Genomic DNA, 26167 nt, shown 5'->3' with positions numbered 1-26167 from the left:
CTGGCCCATTATAAACCCGGGTTTCAGATTTTAATTTCCCGGTTCAGTTTCCGGTTAACCTTGTGTGTTTATGTACTTTGGGGAAAAAAAACTAGTGCTGGAGTGGAGGTGGTTCTTGCTTGCATATGAAGTTTAATTGGCATATCCTTCCAAGACCAAGAACATCATTAAACTCAAGTTCAGTAGTAATATCAAATACAAATACAGACAGAAAGGTATATAACAATATAAGAACAATTGATGTTAATAATAATAACTCATCCAATTATTCATTTTTTCACGTAATTGGTTTCACACACAACATTGCTGCCAACATAACACATGCTATTCACACAATTAACGTACTACATACATATTATTAGTTTCCATCAATTCAAATTCCAGCCTTAGATATTTAACTCTTTCCCCACCAAAGGCGTGTCCATAAGTTATCAACATGGACCTTCTTACTCTCTTCCCTTTTCCCAGCCTCTCCAAGATGCTCCTTACCTCCTCCTGCACACTCCTTTTCACCTTCCTGTTTGTGCTTGGACTCATCTTCAAACTTCCCGTTCACATTCACATTCACATCTGGTGGCATTTGTACTCTCTCAGGAATTACATCCAAACATCCTCTGTAACACCAATATTAACCATTAATAGATACTTTACTAGAATGCTAGACGCAAGTCCAGTGATTGTTGGCTCTTATTACCTCGATTCTTTGGGTATTCTAGACTCTCGATTCAGTCCGTTGAAAACATGCACTAGGTTCTCGGATAGTGCGTTTACCTCCTTCACTTCCTCTTTATCTTCTTCTTGTACCCCTTGATCACTTTCTTCTTGATTTTTCTTTGAGTCAACAAATGCCTTCTACAGCAATAATCTAGTTTTAGCTTCTTTCTCTTTGTTTCACTATGTATATACTCCTATGCAGCCCTAAGAGTTATATATAACACATTTTATATATAACTCTTAGGGCTGTTTGTAAAACTTTAAACTTACATCTGTTTGTTCCTTGACCTTGGCAGCATGGTTGTGAGAATCAAAGGCGGTTTGGTCCTTTGCATTCTCCTCAGAAAGCTTGTCTTGTCCTTTAGACATGTTTTCATTCTTGGCAGATTGCAACTCCAAGTTTTGTCGATGTTTTTTCCCATAGGTGTGATTTTCATATGCAGCCTTGCTGTTGCATCTAGTCTGGCAGACTTGGCACCACACAGCATCATCTACAAAGTCAGCCTACATCAAGAGTAAAAAAAAAAAGAGTCAAATTGGAGTTGATATCAGTTAAAAAAAAAAGACACAAGAAGTAAGCTGTGTCAGTGACTACCAAAGGGTGGTTTGTCCAATGATATATGTTACCGCAGACCAGTGTTGAAACACCTTGGCTATCACAAATCACTACGCAATGATGACAAAGCCTAGATCTAGGTGTGATCGCTCGGCGTTCCATCACCTCCTTCTGCTTCTTCTTCACTTCCCCTAAGTGATTATCAGTTGCTCCTTGAGACTGGTTTAAAGGCCTGACAATGCCATCAAAACATTCTCTGTGAACACAAGTTTCATAATATTATTAGAGGTAAATGATTTTTTTTCATAGCAATATTTACCTTGCTTCTTCATTTAAAAGCTGTTTGTTAACAGTCTCTGCCTGGTCTTTAGTTCTTGGAAGTTTTTCTTTTACACTGCTTTCTAAGGTGCCAAATAGTATCTCTCTGAGCTCTTTGCTTTGCTTCTCAAAGCACTTGGTGTTGTTCTCTTGAGTGTTTTGAGACTGCAACAGAGACTCTGTGATTGTTTCTACTGGTCGAGACTTTTCTCCCTCACCTTTCTCTTCAACCTCCTGATCCAACCACATTATTACATAAGGCTTCATTCTTTGTTTTTTATCAGAGTTAAGACTCTCTCATATATGTTTTAACCAAAAGTCAAAAAAACTTGCCTCTGATTGATTCACCATTGCAACATGCTTCTCTTGAAACTGAGACTGTGCAATTGCTTCTCTTGGTTGAAACTTTTCTCCAACACCTTTCTCTTGGAGCTTCTTTGAATCAATGAGTGCCTGAACCAACAGCAATATATCAAGCATCTAATCTTATGTGACTCAGCATGAGAGTCAAAGACAACTTGACTCTGGCATGTCAAAATTGCACAAACGACAAGCATAGTCAGCATATGGTCTAGTCCTACCTTCCTTGACCTTCTTCTTATTCTTCTGTTCTGTCTTGTCATAACCTCCTTAGGAAACACAGCTTGTCCCGGAACCTTACCTGATTGCAGCTCCAAGTTGTGTCGGTGTCTTTTACCATACTTGTGACTTGCATATGCCTCCTTACTGATACAACTGATCTGGCAAACCGTACACAGAACAGGTTCCACAACATCTGCTTCCTGTCTAGGTTTGGCTGAAAGACTAGCATGAGCTTTATGACTGGCTACAAACGCAGCCTGCACAAAAAAAACCATACAGTTTATTTTTCTTTCCTTAGTTTTCTCAGACAAAACCATCTTTAAGTAAAAGATACAAAAGAAAGTAAGCATGTAGTTTACCTGAGATGTCTGTCTTTGATCTGAGTGGTGTGCTCTGAAGCTATCAGAAGGAGTAACAGATTCTCTTGTGGGTTCTCTCAGAACGTGGTTATCTCTGGTTTTGTGATCCTTACTAGCTCCAGCTAGTTCAGAAACTGGATGAGAGACATTACAGCGTCCATTGTTGACCGGTCCAGAGGATTCACCACTGGTAAGAGGAGGACCTCCTGATGCTAAGCTTGTCCAGAGCCATACATTTTTAGCAGCAGCGACAAGCGGAGCCGAGGCACGTGGAGGCTGAGCGAGAAGAATGGTGTACCTCCTCATACTTAGCTGGTGAAGAGCATTGGAGAAGTCCCTATCACCTGAGATGAGCATGATGTTGGCTGGTGCAGGGTTGTCTACAGCCCACAGCAACATATCAACTAGAATCTTTTTATCACTCGCATCTTTCACTCCTGTCAAGATCACATAGCATAAACAAAACCCATCAACCCGGGATCATCATCTAATAAATTTTTTGGACTTCCCACTTAAAATCAATTGGCCGTAAATAGAGTAGTCCAAATCCTTTATATATTACTCCAACACCATCTAAGCAACAGAAACTCTAAAACACACACTCATACGATGAGCACAAGTTAAACTATAGACAACCCAAAGTCAAAGCCTCAAAGTAAAGATCTTGGATTCATCATCAACTAACTACTAACAGTAACCAAAACCAAAGAAGTGTTTTATGAGAAAGAAAACCTGCAGGGACGTGGTTAAGGCCAACACCAGTAGAAGAGAGAGCTTGCTGAACATGGTGAGGGATGAGGTTGGTGTCACCATAAGCAAGGATTGAGACAGGACCACAGTAGTTCATATCCAACAGAGAAGAACCAACGTTCTGCGCAATCGCATGAGCATCCCATCCTTTAGGGACCTCGCAGTTCTCTATATCCCACCAAACCGAAGTTTTGACCTTGGAGTACTCTGCCATAGACATCGCTGTAGATTTCTAGATAGGAGACAAGACGCAAGTTGTGGTGTTCTTAAGATGAAGCAAAAGTGTGAACAAAGGATTACTATTCTCTCTCGCATTCCTTCTCTACTAAGGTATGGCTATAAAGGTAGGTAAGAGCATCTACATTGGTGAACCCCCCTTTGGGGTTCATACCAATTTTTTAATATATTTATGGTGGGACCATGAATAGTGATGAACTTCTTGATTTTGTACTTCTCCATTAGTGAACCCGAAGAAGGGGTTCATAGGAATTAAAATAATAGTTTTTTTAAAAAAATTTAGTTTTGATTTTTTTTTTAATACATGAATAAAATATAATAATTTATAAAATTTTATTCATTACATTGATAATTGATGAACATAGAAAGATTATTCATTACCGAATTTTTGCCATACATTTTCAACTAAATCAGCTTTCAACCTATCATGTTTTCCTGAATCCCGAAGTTCATTGCGCATGCCTAGCATATTATGTGCATGCAAACTTTCTCTCGTTTTGACCTTCGAACCTCTGCTTGACTCTCCTGACTCGAACTCAGATGTATCAGTAAGACTGTATCCGTCTCGTTCGTCCTCCACTATCATATTGTGCAATATGACACAAGTTCTCATAATTTTCCCTATCTTTTCCTTGTCCCATAGTAGAGCAGGGTTTTTAACTATTGCAAACCTCGATTGCAAAACCCCGAAAGCACGTTCGACATCTTTTCTGGTGGATTCTTGACGTTGGGCAAATAGCTCAGCTTTAGGACCTTGAGGAAGTGGGATGGATTGGATAAATGTTGACCAATTCGGATAAATTCCGTCAGTAAGGTAGTACGCCATACGGTAAGTGTGGTTGTTGACCTTGAATTTAACTTTAGGGGCTCGACCTTGCAGTATATCATCAAAAACTGGTGACCGATCAAGAACATTGATATCGTTGAGGGTACCTGGTAATCCGAAAAATGCGTGCCATATCCAAAGATCTTCTGATGCCACAGCCTCTAAGACAATTGTTGGTTTTCCTGAACCACGGGTGTATTGGCCTCTCCAAGCCGTTGGACAGTTCTTCCACTGCCAATGCATACAATCAATGCTGCCTATCATCCCGGGAAACCCGCGCTTCTCGCCAATGTCGAGTAATCGTTGAAGATCTTCCGGTGTTGGTGTTCTTAGATACTCAACTCCAAACAATTGTACTATCCCATTAGTGAAATGTTCTAAACATAAAAGTGCAGTACTTTCACCAAGTCGAAGATATTCGTCATACGTATCTCCAGATTGACCATATGCGAGCATACGTATAGCTGCAGTACATTTTTGAAGTGGTGATAGGCCGTACCTGCCGTGAGCATTTCTTCTTTGCTGAAAGTATGGAACTTCAGTAGTAAGGCGATCAACAATGCGGAGGAACAAGGGTTTGTTCATTCGAAAACGCCGCCTAAACATCACCGGCGGGTAAGTGGGATTTTCGTGGAAATAGTCGTTCCATAGTTGAATGTGTCCTTGTTCCCGATCTCTTTCAATATAAGCTCTTTTTTTGGGCTTGTTGGTTTGAACATCTAGTAGGGAGTCGATGATATTATCAAATTCTTCGTCAAACATCTCGTAGTTTATGCAGCTGAAGAAGCGCTTCCCGGGACGCGTGTCGTACTCCTCCTTCACCCGAACCTCGTCGATGATTCTACCACCACACGGACAGCTTGTCGGCATCCCATATGACGAATCGGCAACGTTGTACAGGTGGTCGATGAACTCCTGCTTCCTCTTAAAATCTGTTATCTCGGCTGAGGGATCCATCTGAAACAGAGAAATGAAATTGATTAACCCTTTTCTATTGAATCAAAAATAATCAAAACCGTGAATCGATTGAGACAAAAGTAGTCAAAACCGTGAATCGAACCCAGTACAAGATCTAAACCCACTTATCGAAACCCCCAAATTCTATTTTGAACCCTAACTCGAAAAACCCTTTTCGATTTCCAATCCGCGAGAATCGAACCTTAAAACTATAAATCGAACCCGTAGACGAGGTAATACAGCATTAAATCAAAACCCTTCTCGATTTCGAACCCTAAATCGTAAAAAAAAAAAATTGAAATTTCCCCTAACTCGATTTCGAAACCAAAACGACATCAATATAAAGGAGATTCCAGTCGAGACCCACCTCTGTTAGTAGAGGAGACAATAACTCGTCGAATCGATGGAGCAAATTCGAGAAATAGGGACAGAGATCGTCGTCGCACGGGGTTTCGCCGGGAGGAAGAAACCCTAGAGTTTTCGAGACAAAAGAGAGAAATGAATCTCTCTCCCCTTTCCACCGCCTGACGTCGACGCCGCGTCTCCAATCAATTCGCGACACGTGGTGTGAACCCGTATCGGACGGGGTCACTCGTAAGGGGCGGGTCGCGAGAAATAACCCATTTAATCTTTATTTTTAATGGTCCGGCCCTATGATACTGAGCCCATGAACCTGTCTAAAACCTCTAATGGGGCTGCTCTAAGTAATCTCACAATCTGCTTTGTCTATGATGTTTATTGCTTTCCCATGTCGATGAAGAAACCTTTCAGCTTTCTTAGCTTAAGTCAGCTTTTTCATTGTACTATGAGCTACTTATTGAAAATTGTATTCTACCACGTCAGCAAATTAAAAGCACGCCAATCAGACAACGAGAGATACCTGCTTGCTGTAATAAAAGCACATCGGTAATTAGCAGGAATAAAACTCGAAATTTGGATTGATTAGTAAGGCCTATAGTTTAACAAATTTGATCAATTAATACGATGCCTTCTGATTAATATATTATTTAATATCTTTCATTTCCTAATGAAACTTTTTAATAAATGAGAAATAAATCTGAATTAGTTTAAAGTTTAAACGAATTAGTAAACATTTGTGTGATTGTAAATTTAGAGGTTAGGAAAATCAGAAATAATTTCAAATATATAGCCAAAAGTCGCTGATAATTAAAAAGAGTAAAAAAAGTGAAAATCTCATCAACACAAAAATGTGAAGTTACATCCATTCAAGATTTTAAATGCAACTCGATCCAAATAACTAAACTCAAAAAACATAAAAACTCTGGAAATGACAATAAACCATTGTGATGATGATCTTCATTTAGATGGCTTCAGCTGCGATCCTTCCAGCGACTTGGTCAAGATCTCTCTCACCACTTGATGTGATCTTCCTTCCCCTGGTTACATCAGAATTAAGTATAGTGAAGCATTTCATATAGTGAAGCATATATGCTAGTACTAAGGTTGGATAATCTCAGGTTACAAAGTTGCAGCTTTCTTATGCAGGTCTAACTATGAGCCTATAAAATTGGTGTTCACAAGTTTTTTTATTGACTTTCTTATCATTAGAGTTCTGCGCTTAAACCACGTTCCGACAATTCTCGTAAGAGCAGTAAATGAAACAGTACCAATACGTTACAAAACCGAGCAGATTTCAACTAGTGAGTCATGTATGGACAAATCTCATGTCACAATTGCACCTTTAAGCAGCTCTCAATTGCAAATTTTAAGTTTTTATTGACCTTTCTTGTAAGTGAATAGAATCATGTTAGATAAAAACAACTAACCCCTTGGTGTCAAGGTCGACAATGTTCATGGTCTGAAGCTGCTGAAGAATGTGACGAGCAACGCCACCACTGCTCTTACAGAAATGAGGAGGTCGGCTTCCGTTCCTCTTGCTTCCTCCATAGATCCTGCGGAAAGCACCAACTCCAAGTCCACCTCTCAGGTACACTTTCCTCGCCATGGACGCTACAAAAAAAAAAGAGTTCCAACTTTCAATCTCAAACAACAAGACACAACAAAACCATCATTAGCTAAGTGAATACAATATGCATACCAGCTCTGATGTAGTACCAGTCAGGGTCATAAGGAGCAAGCTCCTTAAGTTTACCAGTCTTCACTATGTCTGTCCAAGCAGGCAACTCAATCTACATCAAAAGGTACAATATTGTATATGGTTATACACCAACCAAAAACCAAAACAAGCATCCAATACCGATACAGTCTAACTGAAACCTCATCCACAGAGACAAATGTAAAGAGACCCACAAAAAAAGGATCAAACTTTACTGAAATTTACAGTAGTGATTCGTAGACTTCATGGCCAATTTCAAGTTTCAAATTCAACATCTCTCGTTGCACTCTCATCTAACCCTAATCCCAAACACCAAGCTAGTAAAGAAGGATACATGCCAAAAGCTTATAATCGTGAGATTCTACCTTTCCGGAGCGCTTGAGATGGGCAGCGTAAGCCTTGACGAACTCGTGTGGAGAGACATCCTTCACCGTCTTGCCTGTCATTGTTGCTGCCTGCGCCTCTTGTTCTTCTCCTCCTCCTTGTGATTCTGGCGGCGGCGCTGTGCTTTGGGAGTAAGAATAAAAAAAAACGAAAATAGGGTTTTGAGGAGTTCTTGTGAGGAAATGTGTGGGCATTTACATAATTACCCTTATTATTTTGGATCATGGGCTCTTATTGGGCCTGTGAAATATTTCTGGCCCGTTATCTGTATTATTAATGTTAATGTTTTTTACTTTTTTTTTTTTTTCCATAAAATTGATTCTTGAAGAGTTAATTAACCCTACGTCGGAGCTCAGATTACGATCACTGTTCAGGCGAAGATGGTGGCGGGAGAAGTAAAGAGATCTGAGATGATGCAGAATCTCTTCGGAGATAACTCCGAGGAGGAAGAAGAAGAGATCGATTCCGAACACGAGTCCAATCCTCAGCCCCACTATCCTTCCGTAATCCCTCTCTCTCTAATAGCTCCCTAGGGCTTCGTTCGTTCCCTGACGATTGTTTTGGTTTCTCGAATTTTCTTGGAATGTTTGAGTATTGCGATAGCTAATTGAGTGATTCCATGGCATGTGGGAGTAGATTTTGTAATCCATGGTGTTATTTGGTTTCTTGAATTGTGTGTTTAACGTTTTTATCGAATCAAAACACTAATAGGATGAGGCAGAGGGAGGGGTGGAGCCTGGGGAAGAAGGTGAAGCTGAGATTGAAGTCCACGGTGAGCCTGAAGCTGAGTCTGACGGGGAACAGGGCGTTGTAGAACCTGGTGAAGGAGAAAGTGAGGGTGAGAGGGAGGAGAGTTCGCAGGAAGGGGATGTTGCTGATCCACGTGAGGAAAGCGAAGAAGAAGAAGGAGATGAAGAGAGAGTAGCTACAACGAGGAGACGAGATGTTGTTGAGAGTGGATCAGAGAGGTCTGGCGAAAGGCGTTATGAGTCTGAAGATGAAGAGGTTGAACAGACTAGGAGTCCAAGGTACACCCTTTTCTAGCTGTTTTGTGTGGCTGAGACTGAGGAGTATTTGAGATTCCTTGGATTGCCTATTTTCTTATGGTTCACTTTGTTTGTTGTGTGTCTTCCTTTGAACTTGGTATTGTGGTGCTTTTGATGTATTTGATAATGCTTGCTAGTCATCTGAGAGTATTTGAGATTCATTGGATTGCCAATTTTCTTATGGTTCACTTTGTATGTCGTAAATGGAAAAATGGCATGGCGTGTAGGTCACCTAGTCAGGAGAAGGAAGAGGCTCCTGTTGCGCAGTCAGACGTTAACATTCGTAATGTATTTGGATCTTCGGATGATGAAGATGCAGAAGAGTATGTTCGGAATGACATTGAGGCTGATGAACCTGTGAGTTTACAGCATGGCTGTTTCTTTTCCAGTTTTTTGCTTTCTTTTAGAAACTGTAGGACTTTGCACGTGGGCATGCTGAGATTTCGATTTTTTCAGAGATCGCCAATTGAAGATGAAGAGGGCTCTGAGAAGGATCAGAGACCTGACGATATGATGCTTGATGATGATATGGCCCCTGAAGAGGATCCTCGATACGAGTCAGAAGATGAGCGTGTTGAAGTTAGGCACAGGGAGAGACCAGTTGGCCCCCCTTTGGAAGTGGAAGTTCCTTTCCGCCCTCCTCCAGGTGATCCCGAAAAGGTATATGTGCTTTATGTTGCCTTGAAACATGCTTCTGCATTTACTTAGCATGAAGGGTCATTTGTTGTATAGGAGAATGCTATTCAGTCTTATATTCTTAAATCCCATTTTTAGATCAAAAGAATGTGGTGAACTTTTCCCATGACCTTTTTCTCTTTGATATATTTCAGATGAACATGATAAAAGTTTCCAGTATCATGGGCATTGATCCAAATCCATTTGACGCCAAGACATTTGTTGAGGAAGACACATTTGAGAGAGATGGAGAAAAGACGCGTATTCGTCTGGTTAACAATATTGTGCGCCATAGGTTTGTTAAGGGTCGAGATGGTAAAACATATGTAAGTGTACACTTCTTCAAATCTTTTCCCTTTCAAAATTTTCCGTCAAAGCTGTGATGCTGCTATGTATGTTTCCTATTGCTAGTACTTCTGCTCCACCAATTTCATCAACTGGCATTTCGTGGTAAAGTTACAAATATTTTGCTGATAGATATCATATGTTCAATGATGCTAATACAGGCACATACATACCTTGGATGCAGTATGTATTCGAGATTAGGTTCCTTTGTGCTGTTCCTTACGAGCATGTGTTCATATGGTTAGAGTGACATATTACGATTGTCTCTGTTGAGCAGTTTTTCTAATCCTTTAGAGATTTATTTGAAACCTGCCTATAAACAAGAGTATTTTAGTCTTTGTTTGGTTGGTCCGTTGCGTATTGCATTTATGTTCTACTTTTTCCTTACTTCTGCTGCAGTCTACTAATGTCCTGTTATGTTCATATGCAGAGTGAAAGTAATGCTCGATTTGTAAGGTGGTCAGATGGAAGCTTACAGCTATTGATAGGAAACGAAGTTCTTGATATAACTGAACAAGATGCACGACAAGACCAGAATCACCTTTTACTCAAACATGAAAAGGTGCTAATTCGCCATGCCTTCTGCTTAGTGTTAACAGATAGATTTGTTGTTGTTCCATCCTCCTAGGACTCGAACCAACGATCAACTAAATGCTTTCATAGAACCCATATGATTCTATTTACTAGCTTCTCACCTCTTGCCTTATTTGGATGTCGTTGTAGGGAATCCTTCAATCGCAAGGAAGAATTTTGAAGAAAATGAGATTTATTCCATCATCTCTAACGTCAAATTCCCATAGGCTTTTGACAGCCCTTCTTGACTCGAGGGAAAAGAAGGACTTCAAAGTTAAGAACTGTGTCACTGACATTGACCCTGAGAGGGAGAAGGAGAAGAGAGAAAGGGTAACCTCTTCTTCACTGAGCTCCAACAAAAACCAATTGTAATTTCATTGTCTGAAGTTGTAGACTTTTCCTCATTTGATAATATCAAATTTTTCACCAGATGGAAAGCCAAAACCTCAAGGCTAGTACAAAGCTGAGTCAAGCAAGGGAGAAAATCAAGCGCAAGTATCCACTTCCTGTTGCAAGGAGGCAACTTTCCACTGGGTACTTGGAGGATGCTCTCGAAGAGGTTTGTGTTCTTTCCATATTCTAAATCAAAGATTACAGAAGTAGACTAATTTGTTTGCTGGAACTAGGATGAAGAGACAGACCACTATGGTTCTCACCGCTCAAACCGTGGCTATGAGGAGGATCTGGAAGCTGAAGCGCAACGGGAACGAAGAATTATGAGCGCCAAGAAGGTAAACAAAACATATTCACATTTTTCGGAATTGCAAATAATAAAATTAAATAATTGTGTAACCGCTTCTCCTAATCAGAGCCAGAAAGGCTTTCCGGGGAGGTCTTCAATGAGTTCAGCGAGGCCGACAAGGCGTCAAGCGGAGTATTCAGAGAGCGAGAGAGAGGAATCAGAGTATGAGACTGAAGAAGAGGAAGAAGAGGAGGAAAGGCCACGTTCCCGTAAAAGAGTCAAGGAACCAGAAGATGAGTACGAGGAACATGCAGAAGAAGACGATGAGGAAGAAGACGGAAAAGCTAACAGATATTCAGAAGAAGATGAAGAAGCTGAGGTACGGAAAGTAAACCAAAAAAAGGGTTATGTTGTTCGTAATGAGAAGGATCATTCTCAGATTGTAATGTTATGTTGTGGTGAATGCAGGCAGAGAAGGACCGAGGAAGTGGCCGGAAAAGAAAAGGGATCGAGTCGGATGAGGAGGAGTCTCCTCCGAGAAAAGCTCCTACGCATCGTCGTATGGCCATGGTTTATGACAGTGACGAAGATTAGCAATTTTCTTAAACCTTTCACTGTCCCGTTTCATTAACTTTTTTTTTATAATGCGGACTGCAACTAGATGTAAGATTTTTACCAACAATAATACAATGTGTCTTCTTTAAATCTCGAAAACATATACGTACTTAACAAAAGTCTACACGAGCTAATGATGCGAAAAGCTCTCAAGAGGGTTTTGAGAAGAGACAGAAGACGACACACAACAAGTAGACACTCTCATCTTACACATCTCTCTACAACACAAGTAGCCAGACACTCACTCCCACTGTTTTCTCCACTTGCTCTATCTTCATTATTTTCTTTTTAGAGAGAACAACTGTGACATTTTGTCTGAACGCATCTATGGCTGTTCTTGTTCTTTCACTTCTCCTTCTAGCCATGGCTGGCCACTCTAGTAAGAAATTCCACTCCTCTTCAGCTTTCTTGGCATTCTCACTGCCCTTATCTGAAGCCTTTTGGCTCTAGTTAAAAAGATTCTTGTAGCAGTCAAGGGTTTTACTGTTCCCGAGTCTTATGCCATTGATAGAAAGATTGAAATTTACCATTGATAGACTCCTGTTTCTTTAGTTGCTTGTACTTTGAATAACGAAAAATAAATTCAAGATTTTTTTCCTCTGTTCGTGTCTCATTTCATCTTCTTGTTTATGTAGTCAAGAAAAGTTCCAAGTTTTCCCAAATCTTGTTGGCTTAAACATAGAACAAAGAGAATGGAGTGACATGGTAACTTAAATCAATCACTAAACATTGCCTCTCTTTTTTTTTCTTGGTCTATGTAGGTGCCTCATGGTGTGTGTGCAAAACAGGGATTAGTGATACAGTGCTACAGAATACATTAGATTATGCCTGTGGAAATGGAGCAGACTGTAATCCCACTCACCCAAAAGCACCTTGCTTTAACCCTGACAATGTTAGGTCTCATTGCAGCTACGCAGTCAATAGCTTCTTCCAAAAGAAGGGTCAAGCTCCAGGCACTTGTGATTTCAGTGGCACTGCCACGCCAACTAACACTGATCCAAGTTAGCCTCAACCATCCTCATTTGACTGCTCTCTTGATTTTATTCATCTTTGATATACAATACAATGTACATTTGAGGAACTTTGACATGAGAACACAATGCTAAACAAACTTCAATGCTTTTTTGAACTGATCGTTAGGATTCCTTTAGTGCTAAATGCCTGATGAAGACTAGTTTCTAGCTTCAGTTCTGTGGATAATAATCAATGTATTAACATTTTCTGAGTTTGTTGAAAACTTTTTTATACAGGTTATTCAGGATGTACCTTCCCAACTAGTGCCAGGTATGCTTTTAACCAAACTTTTAATTATGTCAATAATTAGTTCAAATATTTTATTGGAAAGCAGTCTCAACGCATATCTGTGTTCATGATTGATATCGCATTATACTTAATGGTTGTCTTTAATCTCTAATATTTTTGACCCATCAGTTATTAGAATCTGACTCTTTTCTTTAGTTAGAGTGTTTGAGTTTAAAATATGAATTTAATTTTAAGTTCTTCCATTAGATCATTTTCAGTTCATCATAGACTTGGCCTGGTTATAAATTTCATAGGACAAGCTTCATTTATGGGTCTCCCAGAGTGATTGTTTCTTGTCTGGTACTCTCTTTGATGTAATTTGTCACTTTTTGTCTTTATCCAGCGGCTCTGGAGGTAGCACCACTATGACTCCTGGCACAACCAATCCAAAAGGCAGCTCAACCACAACCACACTTCCTGGTGGCAACAGTCCTTATTCAGGAACCTCAACCAATGGAGGTTTTGGAAACAATAGCACAGGAGCCAGTGGAACAGGGATTAACCCTGATTACTCAATAGAAAGCGGCGCCTTTGCTCTCAAGTACTCAAGCAAACTGTCCACACGCCTTCTCTTGATCTCTTTGAGTGGATTCTGTTATTTCTTGATGATGCTCTAAGGATGTTAATGTTTTGGGGTTTTGTTGGTGCACTTACTTATTATTGTCTCTAGGACATTGGTCTAGCTTAGTTGTAGTCTATATATGTGTGTGGTTGGTTCTCTATGTTATATATAAATGATCTTATTTCGTGTTTCTTGAAAAAAAACGAGATTAAGACCACTGTTGCAAGATTTTTATAACCAAACATACTTCTAAATCAGCCTGGTATTTTGATACAAACCAGCCGAACCAAACTGAATTTCAATTCAGTTTTTTAGTTTAAGTTCAACTAGAATTTGAGCCGTGTTCTTGAACAGTTTTTATTTATTTAATGTTTATATGAAACATATAAATGTCATATATGTTTTTTTAAGAGGCATGAATCTGGCAACCCTACGGAAAAAAAAAGAAAGTCAATATCATTGGCCAACATAAAGCAAAAATATTGAATAAGCCTTCAATGCAAAACTATACAGTATCAATGTTATTGGCCAACTTGACTTGAATGGTCAACATCTTAAAAAGGTGTACTACTTATATTAGTAGTCATTTGAATAGGTGATTATAGAGCGTAACGAATAGTTGTGTTTTCAGATAAGTTTTAGGCAATCTCCAATGAAATACTCTATTTATTTATTCCAAAATAGAGTAAAAATAAAAATGAAATAAAAATGCTTCAATTCTATTTAATTTCTCACTCCATAATGCAGTGATGAACAAACAAATATATATTACTTTATTTATGGAATAAGATTTGGAGTTAGGTTAAAGCAATCTTTACTCTATTTTTATTTTTATTCTATTTTGAAAAAAAAATAGAGTGAGGTTAGGAGATGCCATTAAGACTTCACGCTATATATGTTGTCAAATAACTGATTCTATGAAAGTTTTGGACGGATCATTTGTATATATACCGAAGACAGATATGCATTGGTATGTCAAACTAAGTGGATTGCTTATTTATATTTTAGTTTTATTCAATTTGCATATAGCATATATAAAAACTAGTTTTAAATAATCCATTTAGATATTGGAATGTAATTCTTTGGACTATTTTTGAAAAATCAGTTTTTTAAACTTTATAAAAGCACTTGGAATTGGAAGTCGCTAATAAAGGACATCTTTCTGGTGTAAATCGTGAACTTTTGAGCTATATTTTTCATTGGAAGGATTCAAATGTTGTTCATTGTTTCTTCATCCTAATTTTTTAGAATATTTTTTAGAAAATATAATTTAGTTTCATTGATTAATTCAACAGTTAAAAAAATTGTTTTCCTCCCAATTTGCTTATTCAACACCGCACGTTATGTTGTCATTTCATGATATAATTGTTTAAGAAATGCTGAGACCATGCTTTTAAGCATTTAGATTTAGTAATAATTTAGTAAAAGGTTGACACATGAAGAAACAAAAAAGAAAGACTAAAGATATCATTCATCAATCATGAGACTATAAATATATAATTATCACCGAATACAAAACAAATATAAAATAAATACTAAGTTACATGTTAGACATAAGCGACGTTTACGTGAGGGGAATCATATTTAACCATTAGAAGACTTCTTCTCTCTGTTCGTCATTGTCATTATCTAAAGACCGATCTTTTATATATTAATTGAGAAGCATTACAACATTTTTTTTTGTAACGTTAGTCCATCCAAATATATAATAAGTTTTTTATTAAACTAACAAAAAGTTAATTATTAATATTTTTTATTATGTCATTAAATAAAAATTACGGAATTATCTAATATGGTTAAAGTGTATATGACAATTAATTATTAAACTAATACATATTTGATAAAAATTATTGTATTTTCCATCATATTTTTTTTAATTTAAACTATTAAAATAAATTAAACAACCACAATAACCATATAATAAAAATTTAGATTTTTTTTATATATGTTATATTTTGAATTTTTTAAAAAGACTACAAATTACTAAAATTGTTAAAAGTCTCACATTCAAATTTTGTGATCCATTGTTTAAAATTTTGTTATGACTAGATGTAAATGATTACAGAATTATATAAGTAGAAAGTCTCACTTAATAATTATTAAGATTAATATATATATATATAATATTGTCTTAAATTAAACTATATAATATATAAAATACATAAATATTTTAGTTTTATAATTTACTTTGAACAATTTTTTTTGATAAAAGCTTTTAACAAACATTGACATATTAATATTTAAGAAAATTATAAATTACTAAAACTATTAATCCCACAATGAAAATTTTGTTATCAGTAATTTAAGTTTTTGATTTAAAAGATACAAATGATCAAAAACATCATATAAGTAGAAAACATAATTTAATAGGCATTAATATTAAAAATATACTATATATGTTAATATAATTTAAATTTAATTATATATCCTATCAAATAAAAAAAGTTATTGTTTGGATTAATAAAATTCATTTATATGTTTGCACCAATTCAATTATATATGTATTAGTTATTGTCTTTTTAATTATTCAATATATATTTTATTATTTCATAATATATAAAAGATACATAATACATAAAATCATTTATATATATAATGTTCATTCCGCGCAAGACGCGGATCTTAACCTAGTTAAAGAATATTATCAGAGCAAAACCATCATGTTAAGTAAACAGGAATATGGTCTATGCCATTTAATCTCGTAATCACTAATCGTTCGTATGATTTGGGTTTTATGTTAAATGCTCAATCCCTATAGATAACATGTACAAATTATTCAATATAAATTAAATAATTTTGTTAATAAGAGACAGCTAATCTCAGTTATTATCTTTTAGAAGAAAACCAAATTTTAACATTTTGGACACTGATTACCATTTACATTTTATAAAAATCTATATCAACATATTGAAATGATTTCAACTCTTGCTTTTAGTGACTCTTCATCAGCAATGGACCAATGGTGTACTGATTTCACGTACACATAGATCCACCAGCCTCACTTGAATGGTTCATATACCTAAACTATCTTAGGTTTCATATATGTTGTCAAATAACTGGTTCTAAGATAGTCTTGCGCAGATCATTTTTATATACCGAATACAGATATGAATTGGTATATGAAACTAAGATAGTTTAGGTATTAATATAAGCTATTTTTTCACATTGGAAGGATTCAAATGTTGTTCTTTGTTTCTTCATCGTAAATTTTAGAATATTGTTTTAAAAAATATAATCTAGTTTATTGATTAATTCAACTGTTTTTTTTTCTTGAGCAACGATTAATTCAACTGTTAAAAATGGGGTTTCCTCCTAAATTGCTTATTCAACAGGACCAACGCCGCACGGCACGGTATGTTATCATTTGAGTAATAATTCAGTTAAAGGTTGCCAAATGAAGAAATAAAAGAAAGACTAAATCTATTATTCATCAATCATGAGAATATAATTATGACCGAATACAAAACAAATATAAAATACTGAAGTTACATGTTGGACATATGCGAAGTTTACGTTGAGAAAAATCATATATAATCAAACATCTTCTCTGTCCGTCATCATCATTATCAACTAACCAGTTACAAAAGATTATTAAGAAAACAATATGTTTTTTTTTGCAAAAACATTTTGTTAGTAAACGGGAATATGGTCTGTGTGACAATTTAATCTCATTATCATTAATCGTTGTACCATCTTGGTTTGATGTTAAATGCTCAATCCCTAGAGACAACACGTACAGATCATATTGTTCAAGGTTCAAACCATCATTTGTACCCTATTTTGGAAAAGATAATGGAACATTTCCAATCCATTTCTATATTATAGTAAAACTACTCCATCTCACCTCTAATTCTTTCTCTAAAATAGAGATTACTATTTTTTCTTTTATTTATTGTTCTATATTTTGATTTTACTATTTTAGAAAAATATATTAGAGCAAATCAAATTTATATTAGTTCCTCTATATTAGAAATGAAATAGCAAAATACATTGAATATAGTTTTACCTTGATGACATATGTGATAATTAAAAATGTAGTGTTATTTTCCATAAATTATAAATATAGGCAATATTTATTTTATAGATGATTATGTTTAAATTTGAACTTTTAATATGATAGATTATGAATTCGGTTCATTTAATAATTTTAACATAAAACTCGATAATAATATGAAGTCGATTCTTAAAATATTTGCTAAATTTTAAATTAAGATAACCGAAATAACTAAAATTATCTAAAACTGTAACCACATTGAAATTTGAAATCTAACTTAAACCAAAAAAATTAATTTAATTTAAACAAATGCTATAAACCATGTAACCAAATACCAGACTACACAAAGTGAATTAACCACGAGCCTACTTATTTTTCTTGTCAGCTTCTAAACTTTGGCCCCAGACTCCTAGTAACATGTGACTTTTCAGATAAAGATTGGTTGAGACTTGAAGTTGTTAAGTCTCTTTCACTTTCCTTCCAAAATATCAATATGTTTTTTTTTACAAAATATATAAATTATAAGAGCTAAAAAAATTAAGATGTTGATTGTTTGTGAGTTTTAAATTATTTTTTGGTTTTTTTTCTCTATAAACGATTTTCTATACTAATCAAGAATTCTAAAAATAAATTTCTTAAGATATAGAAAACCAGATTTGCAAACAAATACATATAATTTTACTCAAAAATTAAAGTCCAAATTTCTTGGTTTCTTTTGAATTATTGTAAGTTAATCTTTTTGTTTAAGTATTCCTTGATGTATACATTAATATGAAAAACTGATAAAATAATTTTCGAAATCATTTAATTTTAATAAAATAGTTTATTTGACACCTAAAATCTAATGTAAAAAAAATAATTTATGTTAAGATTTATTTTTAACTTATCAATAAAATAATTATAACTGTTTATTTTTACAAGATTTATAAACCAAGGTACATATTTTATTGATAATCTATATATTATTTATAAATTTTTGATTTATTAATTTAGTAATCTCAAATTTATCAAAACTACATGACTTACAACTACAACTCACATTTAAAAAACACAAAAAGAAAACAAAACTAAATAAATATCCAATTAAATTTTAGAGAAAAACTACATAAAAAAAATATTATCTTAAAACCATAATCTAGAAGAAGAAACTAAAATCTAAAAACCAAAACTACTTGCACAATCAAAGACTTAAATAAAATCACAAGTGGGCAGAATTAAATAAAATAATACGTAAATAAAAGATTATAAAGTTACATTGTACTTTGAATCTTCCGAGTTTGTAGTTCTCCTTCACCCTTCTTCACGTCCTCTCCTTGATCGTCTGAAGATAAGACTTTCACGTCTCTTTCAGATGAACATGCCCGAGAAACCTTCCGAATCCAATGGGAAAGTACATCGAAAGGTGGGTCTTGTTTACGACGAGACCATGTGCAAACACGACACACCTGACGGCGAGGCTCACCCTGAGCGTCCCGACCGTATCAGAGTCATCTGGGAGAAGCTTCAGCTCGCCGGAGTCACTCAAAGGTTGATCCTTTCCTCTTTAGAAAATGGAGAAACTTGCTGCTGAAACTTAGTCAAGTTTGGTTGTTTTCTTGATGTTTTGTGAACTGTTTGTTTCATGAAAGACATTTCTTTTACTCAAAACTCTTCATAAAGTGTCTACCTTTGCCCACATAGTGTCTACCTTTTGTTTATTGATGGTTATGGGTTTTGAGTTATGTTCCTCTTTGTGTGTTTGTGAAGAAATCTTCTAACTTTCTCTGTCTTTTCTTTGTTTCCTTCCATCTCTGTTTGATCTCACTCGTAACTAAGATCAACTACATTGTCTTATGGGAAGTGTATCTTATCCATCAAGATTTGTTCTTTGATTCTACAGATGTGTGGTTCTTGGTGGTACCAAAGCAGAAGATGCGCATCTCCAACTGGTTCACACAAAGGACCATGTTAATCTAGTTAAGAGTAGCACAAACAAGAAAGATTATCAGAGTGACAGGGTTGCTTCACTGGTGAATTCGATATATCTTAATGGAAGTACATCTGAAGCTGCATATCTTGCAGCTGGTTCTGTTGTAGAGGTAAATAATACTTGATGCATATAAATCACTTGTTGAGAGCTTTTTGGATGATCTTGCAATTCAATAGGTGGCTGAGAAAGTTGCCAAGGGAGAGTTAGACTCTGGATTTGCTATTGTCAGGCCTCCAGGGCACCATGCTGAGGCAGATGAAGCCATGGGGTTCTGTTTTTTCAACAATGTTGCAGTCGCTGCTAGTTATCTACTAGATGAAAGAGTAAGGACCTCTATGGTATTATTTATTCATGTTCCTTTGGCGTATTATGTTCCCAAACTCTTTTGGTTTTCTTGAATGCAGCCTGATCTAGGTGTCAAGAAGATTCTGGTTGTTGATTGGGATGTCCATCACGGAAACGGCACCCAGAAGATGTTCTGGGAAGATCCTCGTGTACTAGTTTTCTCTGTTCATAGGTATATATATACAATGTGGCCTCTGTTTACATGCTGCTTGTCATTAAGATTTAAGTGACTGAAAATGAGCATTTGTGGCTAGGCATGAGGATGGAGGCTTCTATCCAGGGGGTGATGATGGATCATATAACATGGTTGGTGAAGGTCCAGGTGAAGGGTTCAACATAAACGTTCCATGGGAGCAAGGAAGATGTGGAGATGCGGATTATCTTGCTGCTTGGGACCATATCTTGATTCCTGTAGCTAAGGAGTTTAATCCTGATATTATCTTGTTATCAGCTGGCTTTGATGCAGGTATATATGGTTTATGCTAGGCTTAGGCACACTTCTGGAACCGAAACAACCAAAACCGAACTGAGTTTTATAAATATCCGAATGGATCTTATATCTCTAGAACTAAAACCGAACTGAGAACCATACGGGTATCAGGAAACCACAACCGAACCGGAAACGTATTGGAGCCTAAAATTTTTCAGATATTATCCGGTTCTCAATTTTACTATCCAAACTAAAGTCATGTCTAGTTTAAGCAATTTTATTCTTAAGGTTATGTCATGTTAAGAGGTGTGTAACCTTGTCAACTTTCTCTTAACAGCTATTGGTGATCCACTCGGTGGTTGTCGTGTTACACCATATGGATACTCAGTTATGTTGAAGAAGGTTTGTGCTTGCAGTGAACTGCTTATTTTGAGATAGGTATTATAAACTTGGATTGACCTCATTTAGTTTTGTTTCACCAATGTTCTTAAAGCTGATGGAGTTTGCACAAGGAAAGATTGTGATGGCATTAGAGGGAGGTTACAATCTTGACTCAATTGCAAAGTCTTCACTTGCTTGTGTCCAAGTTTTGCTTGAAGACAACCCAATTCAAGGTTCTTCTGAAGCAATTCCATTCATGTCCACATGGCGTGTCATACAAGCGGTATGGCTCTGTATCATTCATAGTGCCTATGTTACTTATTGGCAAAGCTTATATGTTTCTTGTGTGTTTAGGTACGCAAGAGACTATGTGCTTATTGGCCTTCACTTGCAGATGAACTACCATCGAAGCTGACTAATCAGAAAACTCCTACTCCAGTTATGCACCTTTATCTGCTTGGTCTTCTTTTCCTTAGCCAATCTCTGAATCTCAGCATCACTAAATTTTCTTTTGTTTGTTCATTCTAGATTGTCCTTACCTCAAACTCCAACTCTGAAGCCAAAGACAACGCTCATGAACTCCTGGATCAAATGTCAAAACTCAACATTGAAAACCACCAAGGAGATACTAAGGTTTCTAGATCTTGGAGAAGTGATCTTTCAAAGGTTGACGTCTGGTATGCCTCTTTCGGATCCAACATGTGGAAACCAAGGTTCCTTTGCTATATTCAAGGGGGACAAGTAAGTAACACTCTTCTGTTTTGAGAAAATTATATTAGATAGCCTCCAAATTTTTTAAAATTTTATTTTTATTGAAATCTTTACTAAATCGTCTACGGCCTTGAGTCCTAGTCTTAGCTTCGGTCTTAATTGTCACATCTACGTTTATTTTTCAGGTGGAGGGAATGACAAAGCCGTGTGTTGGTTCAATGGATAAAAGTCCACCAAAGGGAATAACGTGGGGAACATATCCAAACCGGTTATTCTTTGGCCGTGAATCTACAAATGTTTGGGGTAAAGGAGGTGTTGCTTTCACCAATCCCCTTACTAATCCCAATGATCAAACTCACATGTGTCTGTACAGAATCACGTTAAGTGTTTTACCACTCACAAATCTCAGTTTCTTGTTTTATTAGAGTCATTTTAGTGATCTTTTTTGCTTATTATGGTTGAACTTTTCTTGAAACAGTCTTGAGCAGTTCAACGATGTTCTGTTTCAGGAAAACGGCTTGAATGTTGATTTTGCTTCTCCAATCTTTGGCCTTACTGCTCTGCAGTTAGTAGAGAAGAATGGATCCACTCCACTTGAAGCTGCTTTGGTTAGTCAAACACCAAATGTTGATTAATAGTCACGTTTACATTCATGTATTAACATTTTTTTTGACAGGCTCCTTGGTATGGTAACGTTGTCTGCTTGGGAAGAGAAGGCGACGTACCTATACTTACAATGACGTGAGTTTTCCTTTAAGCAAAATGCTCTCTTCCAACTTCATTGGTTCCTGACAACTTTTTGTTTGCAGTTGCACACTTTCTGTTATTGAGAAGTTCGCTTCTGGTGAAGTGCCATTAAGTCCTCCTGCAAAAGCCTATGCCAACACTTTGATAAGGGGACTTGTTGAAGGAGGAATATTCTCTGAAGAAGAAGCTGAAGCTTACATTGACAATGCTGCTTCTAAGCCTCTCTATATTAATGGAGCTTCACGTTTCTGAGTTATTCGGTTACACAAGGTTTAAGAAGGATTGTGAACATTTATAATTGTTACACTTTGGCATAAGAAAAGACATTAAAAATGTAAAAAAGAATTCATGTAAACATGATATGCCTATGTGGAACTAAAATATATGTGGATCAAAGCTAAAATTAATGAGATCATACACAGCTTATTCAGTGTACTGAAATTGGTACTGATTTATCATCAATCATTGGTTCTAAGTAAACTGTGACTTGTCAAACTGTGATTGGTTGAAACTTACTTTAGAAGATAGAATAAAATACTCTGAATCCTACTTAAGAGTTGCGAGTTCTCCTTTGACCCTCGTTGGAAGATTTCCCTCGTTCGAATAGGGAGATAGATAAAAGAAACGAAACTCTATAAAATATCATTAAGAGAAGAAGATTGTGCCACGTCTCTTTTAAGATGGCCATGGCAGGAGACTCTGAAACTGCATCTTGGAGAAGTGATCTCGCAAAGGTTGACGTTTGGTATGCCTCTTTTGGATCCAACATGTGGAAACCGAGGTTCCTTTGCTATATTCAAGGGGGACAAGTAAGTAACCTTGTTTGGTTTCATTAGGGTCAAGTCTTAGCTTTGGTCTTAACCATGGTTCTAAAAATGATTTTTTAAATATCCGATTTATACTTACTGAATCGGTTTAATCCGTTCTAAATAGATTTATATTGATCTAAACTAATCAAAATCTGTTAAGATTAAGCAATAGTATTAGTACGACTAGTACACAACCACAGATTTGTCTAATTTATTTTGTTTTGTATACTCTAGTTCTGATACTTCATTAAAATAATTTTGTAGTTAAAGTCAAAAACTAAATATTTTATATAAATGTAAAAATATATAAAAACATAACAATAATTAGTTAATGCCTATACTCCTAATAGTCCGACTAATCGCTAGTCTTCTACAAAAGGCTTGTTACTACTGTCTAATGATTTCATGAACATTGGTCTTACCTGACACTTCTAGAGCCGTTTATGTTTATTTTCAGGCGGCAGGAATGAAGAAGGCATGTGTTGGTGCAATGGATAAAACTCCACCAAAGGAAACAACGTGGGGAACGTTTCCAAACAGGCTATTCTTTGGCCGTGAATCTACAGTTACTTGGGGTGAAGGAGGATCTGCTTTCCTCAACCCTCTGACTAATCTCAGTGATCAAACTCACATGTGTTTCTACAGAATCACGTTATGTGTTACTACCACTCAGTTTCTGTTCCGCTGCTTCCCAAATTAGAATCGTTTCTGTTTTCTTGGAACAGGCTTGAGCAGTTCAACGATGTTCTGTTTCAGGAAAATGGCATGAAAGTAGATTCTGATACTCCTCTCTTTGATCTAGCGGCTATGCAGTTAGTACAGAACAATGGATCCATTCCACTTGCTAAAGTAAGAACACAAAATGTTGATTGATTGATAGTCTTTAGAGAAACATGTAATAGTCACGCTTGTGTACTGACATTTTTTATAGGCTGGTTGGTATGGTAACGTTGTCTGTGTGGGAAAAGAATCCGACATACCTATACTTACAATGACGTTAGTATTCCTTTTTGCTTTCTTCCAGCTTCATTGTTTTGTGCGGTTTCACAATAACTTTTTTTTTTGCAGTTGCACACTTTCTGTTCTTGAGAAGTTCACATCTGGTGAGGTCCCATTAAGACCTCCTGCAAAAGCCTATGCCAACACTTTGGTGATGGGACTTGTTGAAGGAGGAAGACTCTCTGAAGAAGAAGCTTGGGCTTACATAGACAATGCTGCTTCTAAACCTCTCTAAGATTATTTGGGAGCTTCAGGTTTCTGAGTTATTTGTTTAATATTAAAATCACTGGCCAAGAAAGATTGTTCTCTCTTTATTGTGGTGTTGTTGGGTTGTAAGCTATATTGAATGCTCAGAAGATGCTATCTCTCATGGAAGAAGCAGAACACAATCTATAAAATGAGGCAACATTAGTGTCTGTCTGATACATGTTAAATGTAGCAGATATGCAAAATCAGATGAAACTCTCTCATATCAGACCACAAACAAAGCTGAATCAAATCTTAAGCTACAAATTATTTATGCAAAAGCAGATTGTTTCTAAGATAAAAGTGTTTCATTCATGAAAAGCTATGGATAATTTTTTTAAGACAAGTCTCTTGACAACATATTTTGATAGTTGCTTTAAGCTCTTTTGGCAACATCAGTGTCATCTTCGAAATCTCCAACCGCTCCATTCTCCATGCCTCCAAACTGAGTCTCGCCGCCAGATTGGCCACCACCACCAAACTGAGTATTCTCACCACTGAACTGAGAGTTGTCGCCACCAACCTGGTTCTCCCCAGCGAATCCACCATTGTTGCTACCGTAAGCATTGTCACTACCATAGCCACCAACAGCACCTGCATTTGCAGTTGAGCCTTCACCATAACCACCACTTCCATTATAGCCACCAACAGCACCTGCTGCACTTGCCGTTGAACTCTCACCATAACCACTAGATCCATACCCACCGCTTGTACCATATCCACCAGCAACACCGCCTCCATATCCGCCAGAACCTCCTCCATAGCCTCCACCGCCACCATAACCACCTCCATAACCACCACCTCCATAACCACCACCGCCACTTGTTCTATCATGTGCATAATTCACTTTAACAATACGGCCATGGAGATCCTGAGGGAGGATTAATGAACAATCTTTATCAGAGAAGAAGATAGTAAAATACTACAATCAATGAAAGTGAACAAAACAAAGACACCTCAAACCTCAAAGACATTATTATTACTACTCTTTCAAAACATTCAAACATCATCAGCAAGAGAAACTACCTGCCCGTCCAAAGCCTGGATAGCACTAGAGGCCGCCTCTGTAGAGGTGAATGTAACAAACCCAAACCCCCTCGACCTACCAGTTTCACGATCCAATATAACCCTTGCTGTATTAAAAAAAACACAGATACAGAGTTAGCAAAAGACAAACTTAACAAACCACAGACAAGAAAATACTAAATAGATCAGTTACTTACTTTCAACAACTTCACCGTATTTGCTGAAAGCTTCTCTTAAGCTATCCTCATTCATGCCATACTCCATACCTTAGCATTCATAAAGTTAAGCAAGAACATAGCATAACAACCAGACAATTAAACACTTTCTAGAGCAAGACCCACCTCCAATAAAGAGCTTAGAAGATGACATGCACCTTATCGCCTGAAAAAGCGAAGGGCTTGATAAAGAACCATTAGCATTGGTCTGCTTCAATATGTTTCCGAACTTACTCAGAAAAGCCATCGCCTTTAAACACCTAAAGTGGAAACAAAACTTAACCTTGGTTAAGGGCAAATCACTAATGTAAACCACAATGATCATGTCATTTGATTTCTATTCACTCTCCTCAAGGACGACAACAATCAAAGCTTTTATATTTGACCAAGATCACTCAAATCCGAGACAATAATACCTTTTAAGACAGCTAAAAGAATCAAAGATTATAACTTTAAGGGTTTCATGAGAAGGAAATGACGGTGAAGAGCAAGTACCTCTCAGTCCTCTTGTGATTCTTTGCTTCTGCTAAAACCCTACTTGTGTTGTGTCCCTTCGATGAAGGGTTTTATGTAGTGAAGATGCAATCCTGACCGTTGAAAATTCAGTTAATTAAAGGGTAAATAAATAAATATCACACGCGTAAGCTTTTTCATTGGGCCAATATTAATGGGCCCAATAAGAAAGGCAAAAAAAGAGCCCACTACAGAGTCTTACTATAAAATAAATCGGCCTAA

The 26167-nt window shown here is 36.6% G+C and overlaps 7 protein-coding genes across 18 annotated transcripts; 3 read left to right on the top strand and 4 right to left on the bottom strand.

Moving 5' to 3' along the window:
- Positions 1-189: 189 nt before the first annotated feature.
- Positions 190-6232, bottom strand: LOC103837483. Of its 3 annotated transcripts, none has more exons than XM_018654892.2 (10): positions 6001-6223; positions 3262-3628; positions 2530-2966; positions 2170-2427; positions 1922-2041; positions 1590-1822; positions 1310-1502; positions 985-1218; positions 695-852; positions 190-614 (listed from the first exon to the last, which is right to left on the bottom strand). In XM_018654892.2, the coding sequence occupies exons 2-10, from the start codon at positions 3497-3499 to the stop codon at positions 395-397; spliced, it is 2091 nt and encodes a 696-aa protein (XP_018510408.1). In that variant the 5' UTR covers positions 3500-3628; positions 6001-6223; the 3' UTR covers positions 190-394. The 3 variants fall into 3 exon arrangements, with proteins under 3 accessions (XP_018510408.1, XP_033135274.1, XP_018510409.1); XM_033279383.1 differs by having other exon boundaries at positions 219-614; positions 3262-3632; positions 6005-6232; XM_018654893.2 differs by having other exon boundaries at positions 219-614; positions 695-849; positions 3262-3632; positions 6005-6232.
- LOC103837482 lies at positions 3887-5299 on the bottom strand. Its single transcript, XM_033280630.1, has 2 exons — positions 4531-5299; positions 3887-4410 (listed from the first exon to the last, which is right to left on the bottom strand). The coding sequence occupies exons 1-2, from the start codon at positions 5297-5299 to the stop codon at positions 3887-3889; spliced, it is 1293 nt and encodes a 430-aa protein (XP_033136521.1).
- A 190-nt stretch (positions 6233-6422) lies between the features above and the next one.
- Positions 6423-7982, bottom strand: LOC103837370 (40S ribosomal protein S19-3). Its single transcript, XM_009113732.3, has 4 exons — positions 7742-7982; positions 7359-7449; positions 7087-7270; positions 6423-6696 (listed from the first exon to the last, which is right to left on the bottom strand). The coding sequence occupies exons 1-4, from the start codon at positions 7952-7954 to the stop codon at positions 6621-6623; spliced, it is 564 nt and encodes a 187-aa protein (XP_009111980.2). The 5' UTR covers positions 7955-7982; the 3' UTR covers positions 6423-6620.
- A 45-nt stretch (positions 7983-8027) lies between these two features.
- On the top strand, positions 8028-11810 carry LOC103837369 (protein LEO1 homolog). Of its 2 annotated transcripts, none has more exons than XM_009113731.3 (11): positions 8028-8263; positions 8472-8788; positions 9034-9163; positions 9263-9466; positions 9637-9807; positions 10257-10388; positions 10550-10729; positions 10830-10958; positions 11026-11130; positions 11215-11460; positions 11550-11810. In XM_009113731.3, the coding sequence occupies exons 1-11, from the start codon at positions 8141-8143 to the stop codon at positions 11673-11675; spliced, it is 1863 nt and encodes a 620-aa protein (XP_009111979.1). In that variant the 5' UTR covers positions 8028-8140; the 3' UTR covers positions 11676-11810. The 2 variants fall into 2 exon arrangements, with proteins under 2 accessions (XP_009111979.1, XP_009111978.1); XM_009113730.3 differs by having other exon boundaries at positions 11209-11460.
- A 24-nt stretch (positions 11811-11834) lies between these two features.
- LOC103837368 (PLASMODESMATA CALLOSE-BINDING PROTEIN 1) lies at positions 11835-13777 on the top strand. The gene is made up of 4 exons (XM_009113729.3): positions 11835-12075; positions 12458-12697; positions 12947-12980; positions 13342-13777. The coding sequence occupies exons 1-4, from the start codon at positions 12024-12026 to the stop codon at positions 13613-13615; spliced, it is 600 nt and encodes a 199-aa protein (XP_009111977.1). The 5' UTR covers positions 11835-12023; the 3' UTR covers positions 13616-13777.
- A 5001-nt stretch (positions 13778-18778) lies between these two features.
- LOC103837366 (histone deacetylase 5) lies at positions 18779-24397 on the top strand. 6 transcript variants are annotated; one of them, XM_033279120.1, is made up of 13 exons: positions 18779-19081; positions 19434-19632; positions 19700-19846; positions 19928-20040; positions 20123-20334; positions 20636-20700; positions 20792-20962; positions 21034-21117; positions 21208-21420; positions 23404-23597; positions 23672-23795; positions 23878-23942; positions 24040-24361. In XM_033279120.1, the coding sequence occupies exons 1-13, from the start codon at positions 18906-18908 to the stop codon at positions 24062-24064; spliced, it is 1788 nt and encodes a 595-aa protein (XP_033135011.1). In that variant the 5' UTR covers positions 18779-18905; the 3' UTR covers positions 24065-24361. The 6 variants fall into 6 exon arrangements, with proteins under 6 accessions (XP_033135011.1, XP_018510370.1, XP_018510371.1 ...); XM_018654854.2 differs by having other exon boundaries at positions 18786-19081; positions 24015-24397; XM_018654855.2 differs by lacking the exon at positions 23404-23597 and adding an exon at positions 21576-21769 and having other exon boundaries at positions 18794-19081.
- Position 24398: 1 nt separating this feature from the next.
- On the bottom strand, positions 24399-26010 carry LOC103837367 (glycine-rich RNA-binding protein 3, mitochondrial). 4 transcript variants are annotated; one of them, XM_033279122.1, is made up of 5 exons: positions 25928-26010; positions 25559-25699; positions 25415-25483; positions 25218-25324; positions 24399-25062 (listed from the first exon to the last, which is right to left on the bottom strand). In XM_033279122.1, the coding sequence occupies exons 2-5, from the start codon at positions 25677-25679 to the stop codon at positions 24568-24570; spliced, it is 792 nt and encodes a 263-aa protein (XP_033135013.1). In that variant the 5' UTR covers positions 25680-25699; positions 25928-26010; the 3' UTR covers positions 24399-24567. The 4 variants fall into 4 exon arrangements, with proteins under 4 accessions (XP_033135013.1, XP_009111976.1, XP_018510372.1 ...); XM_009113728.3 differs by having other exon boundaries at positions 25559-25692; positions 25928-25989; XM_018654856.2 differs by having other exon boundaries at positions 25559-25696; positions 25848-25961.
- Between the last annotated feature and the right edge of the window lie 157 nt (positions 26011-26167).

The sequence above is a fragment of the Brassica rapa genome, chromosome A09 (genome assembly GCF_000309985.2).
Source record: "Brassica rapa cultivar Chiifu-401-42 chromosome A09, CAAS_Brap_v3.01, whole genome shotgun sequence".
Taxonomy (NCBI): Eukaryota; Viridiplantae; Streptophyta; class Magnoliopsida; order Brassicales; family Brassicaceae; genus Brassica; species Brassica rapa.
Note: the sequence above shows the minus strand (reverse complement) of the source record. Positions and strands in the feature narration are given on the sequence as shown.

Bases quoted from the DNA above. Each gene is read 5' to 3' on its own strand.
- LOC103837483 (XM_033279383.1), bottom strand. From the start codon at position 3,499: ATGTCTATGGCAGAGTACTCCAAGGTCAAAACTTCGGTTTGGTGGGAT. The intron at 2,428-2,529 runs GTAAACTACATG...TTTTTTGTGCAG, and splicing joins ATCAAAGACAGACATCTCAG to GCTGCGTTTGTAGCCAGTCA. The intron at 615-694 runs GTAATAAGAGCC...TTGGTGTTACAG, and splicing joins AGAATACCCAAAGAATCGAG to AGGATGTTTGGATGTAATTC.
- LOC103837482 (XM_033280630.1), bottom strand. From the start codon at position 5,299: ATGGATCCCTCAGCCGAGATAACAGATTTTAAGAGGAAGCAGGAGTTC. The intron at 4,411-4,530 runs GTTCAGGAAAAC...ATCGGTCACCAG, and splicing joins GAGAGGCCAATACACCCGTG to TTTTTGATGATATACTGCAA.
- LOC103837370 (XM_009113732.3), bottom strand. From the start codon at position 7,954: ATGCCCACACATTTCCTCACAAGAACTCCTCAAAACCCTATTTTCGTT. The intron at 7,450-7,741 runs GTAGAATCTCAC...CTTTTGATGTAG, and splicing joins ATCTCAAGCGCTCCGGAAAG to ATTGAGTTGCCTGCTTGGAC. The intron at 6,697-7,086 runs GTTAGTTGTTTT...TGATGTAACCAG, and splicing joins GTCGACCTTGACACCAAGGG to GGGAAGGAAGATCACATCAA.
- LOC103837369 (XM_009113730.3), top strand. From the start codon at position 8,141: ATGGTGGCGGGAGAAGTAAAGAGATCTGAGATGATGCAGAATCTCTTC. The intron at 10,959-11,025 runs GTTTGTGTTCTT...TGCTGGAACTAG, and splicing joins TGGAGGATGCTCTCGAAGAG to GATGAAGAGACAGACCACTA. The intron at 11,131-11,208 runs GTAAACAAAACA...TCTCCTAATCAG, and splicing joins GAATTATGAGCGCCAAGAAG to AGCCAGAAAGGCTTTCCGGG.
- LOC103837368 (XM_009113729.3), top strand. From the start codon at position 12,024: ATGGCTGTTCTTGTTCTTTCACTTCTCCTTCTAGCCATGGCTGGCCAC. The intron at 12,076-12,457 runs GTAAGAAATTCC...TGGTCTATGTAG, and splicing joins AGCCATGGCTGGCCACTCTA to GTGCCTCATGGTGTGTGTGC. The intron at 12,698-12,946 runs GTTAGCCTCAAC...TTTTTTATACAG, and splicing joins GCCAACTAACACTGATCCAA to GTTATTCAGGATGTACCTTC.
- LOC103837366 (XM_009113724.3), top strand. From the start codon at position 18,906: ATGAACATGCCCGAGAAACCTTCCGAATCCAATGGGAAAGTACATCGA. The intron at 19,633-19,699 runs GTAAATAATACT...GCAATTCAATAG, and splicing joins CAGCTGGTTCTGTTGTAGAG to GTGGCTGAGAAAGTTGCCAA. The intron at 20,963-21,033 runs GTATGGCTCTGT...TTGTGTGTTTAG, and splicing joins CATGGCGTGTCATACAAGCG to GTACGCAAGAGACTATGTGC.
- LOC103837367 (XM_033279122.1), bottom strand. From the start codon at position 25,679: ATGGCTTTTCTGAGTAAGTTCGGAAACATATTGAAGCAGACCAATGCT. The intron at 25,484-25,558 runs GTGGGTCTTGCT...ATGAATGCTAAG, and splicing joins TTCTAAGCTCTTTATTGGAG to GTATGGAGTATGGCATGAAT. The intron at 25,063-25,217 runs GTAGTTTCTCTT...ATCCTCCCTCAG, and splicing joins TCCAGGCTTTGGACGGGCAG to GATCTCCATGGCCGTATTGT.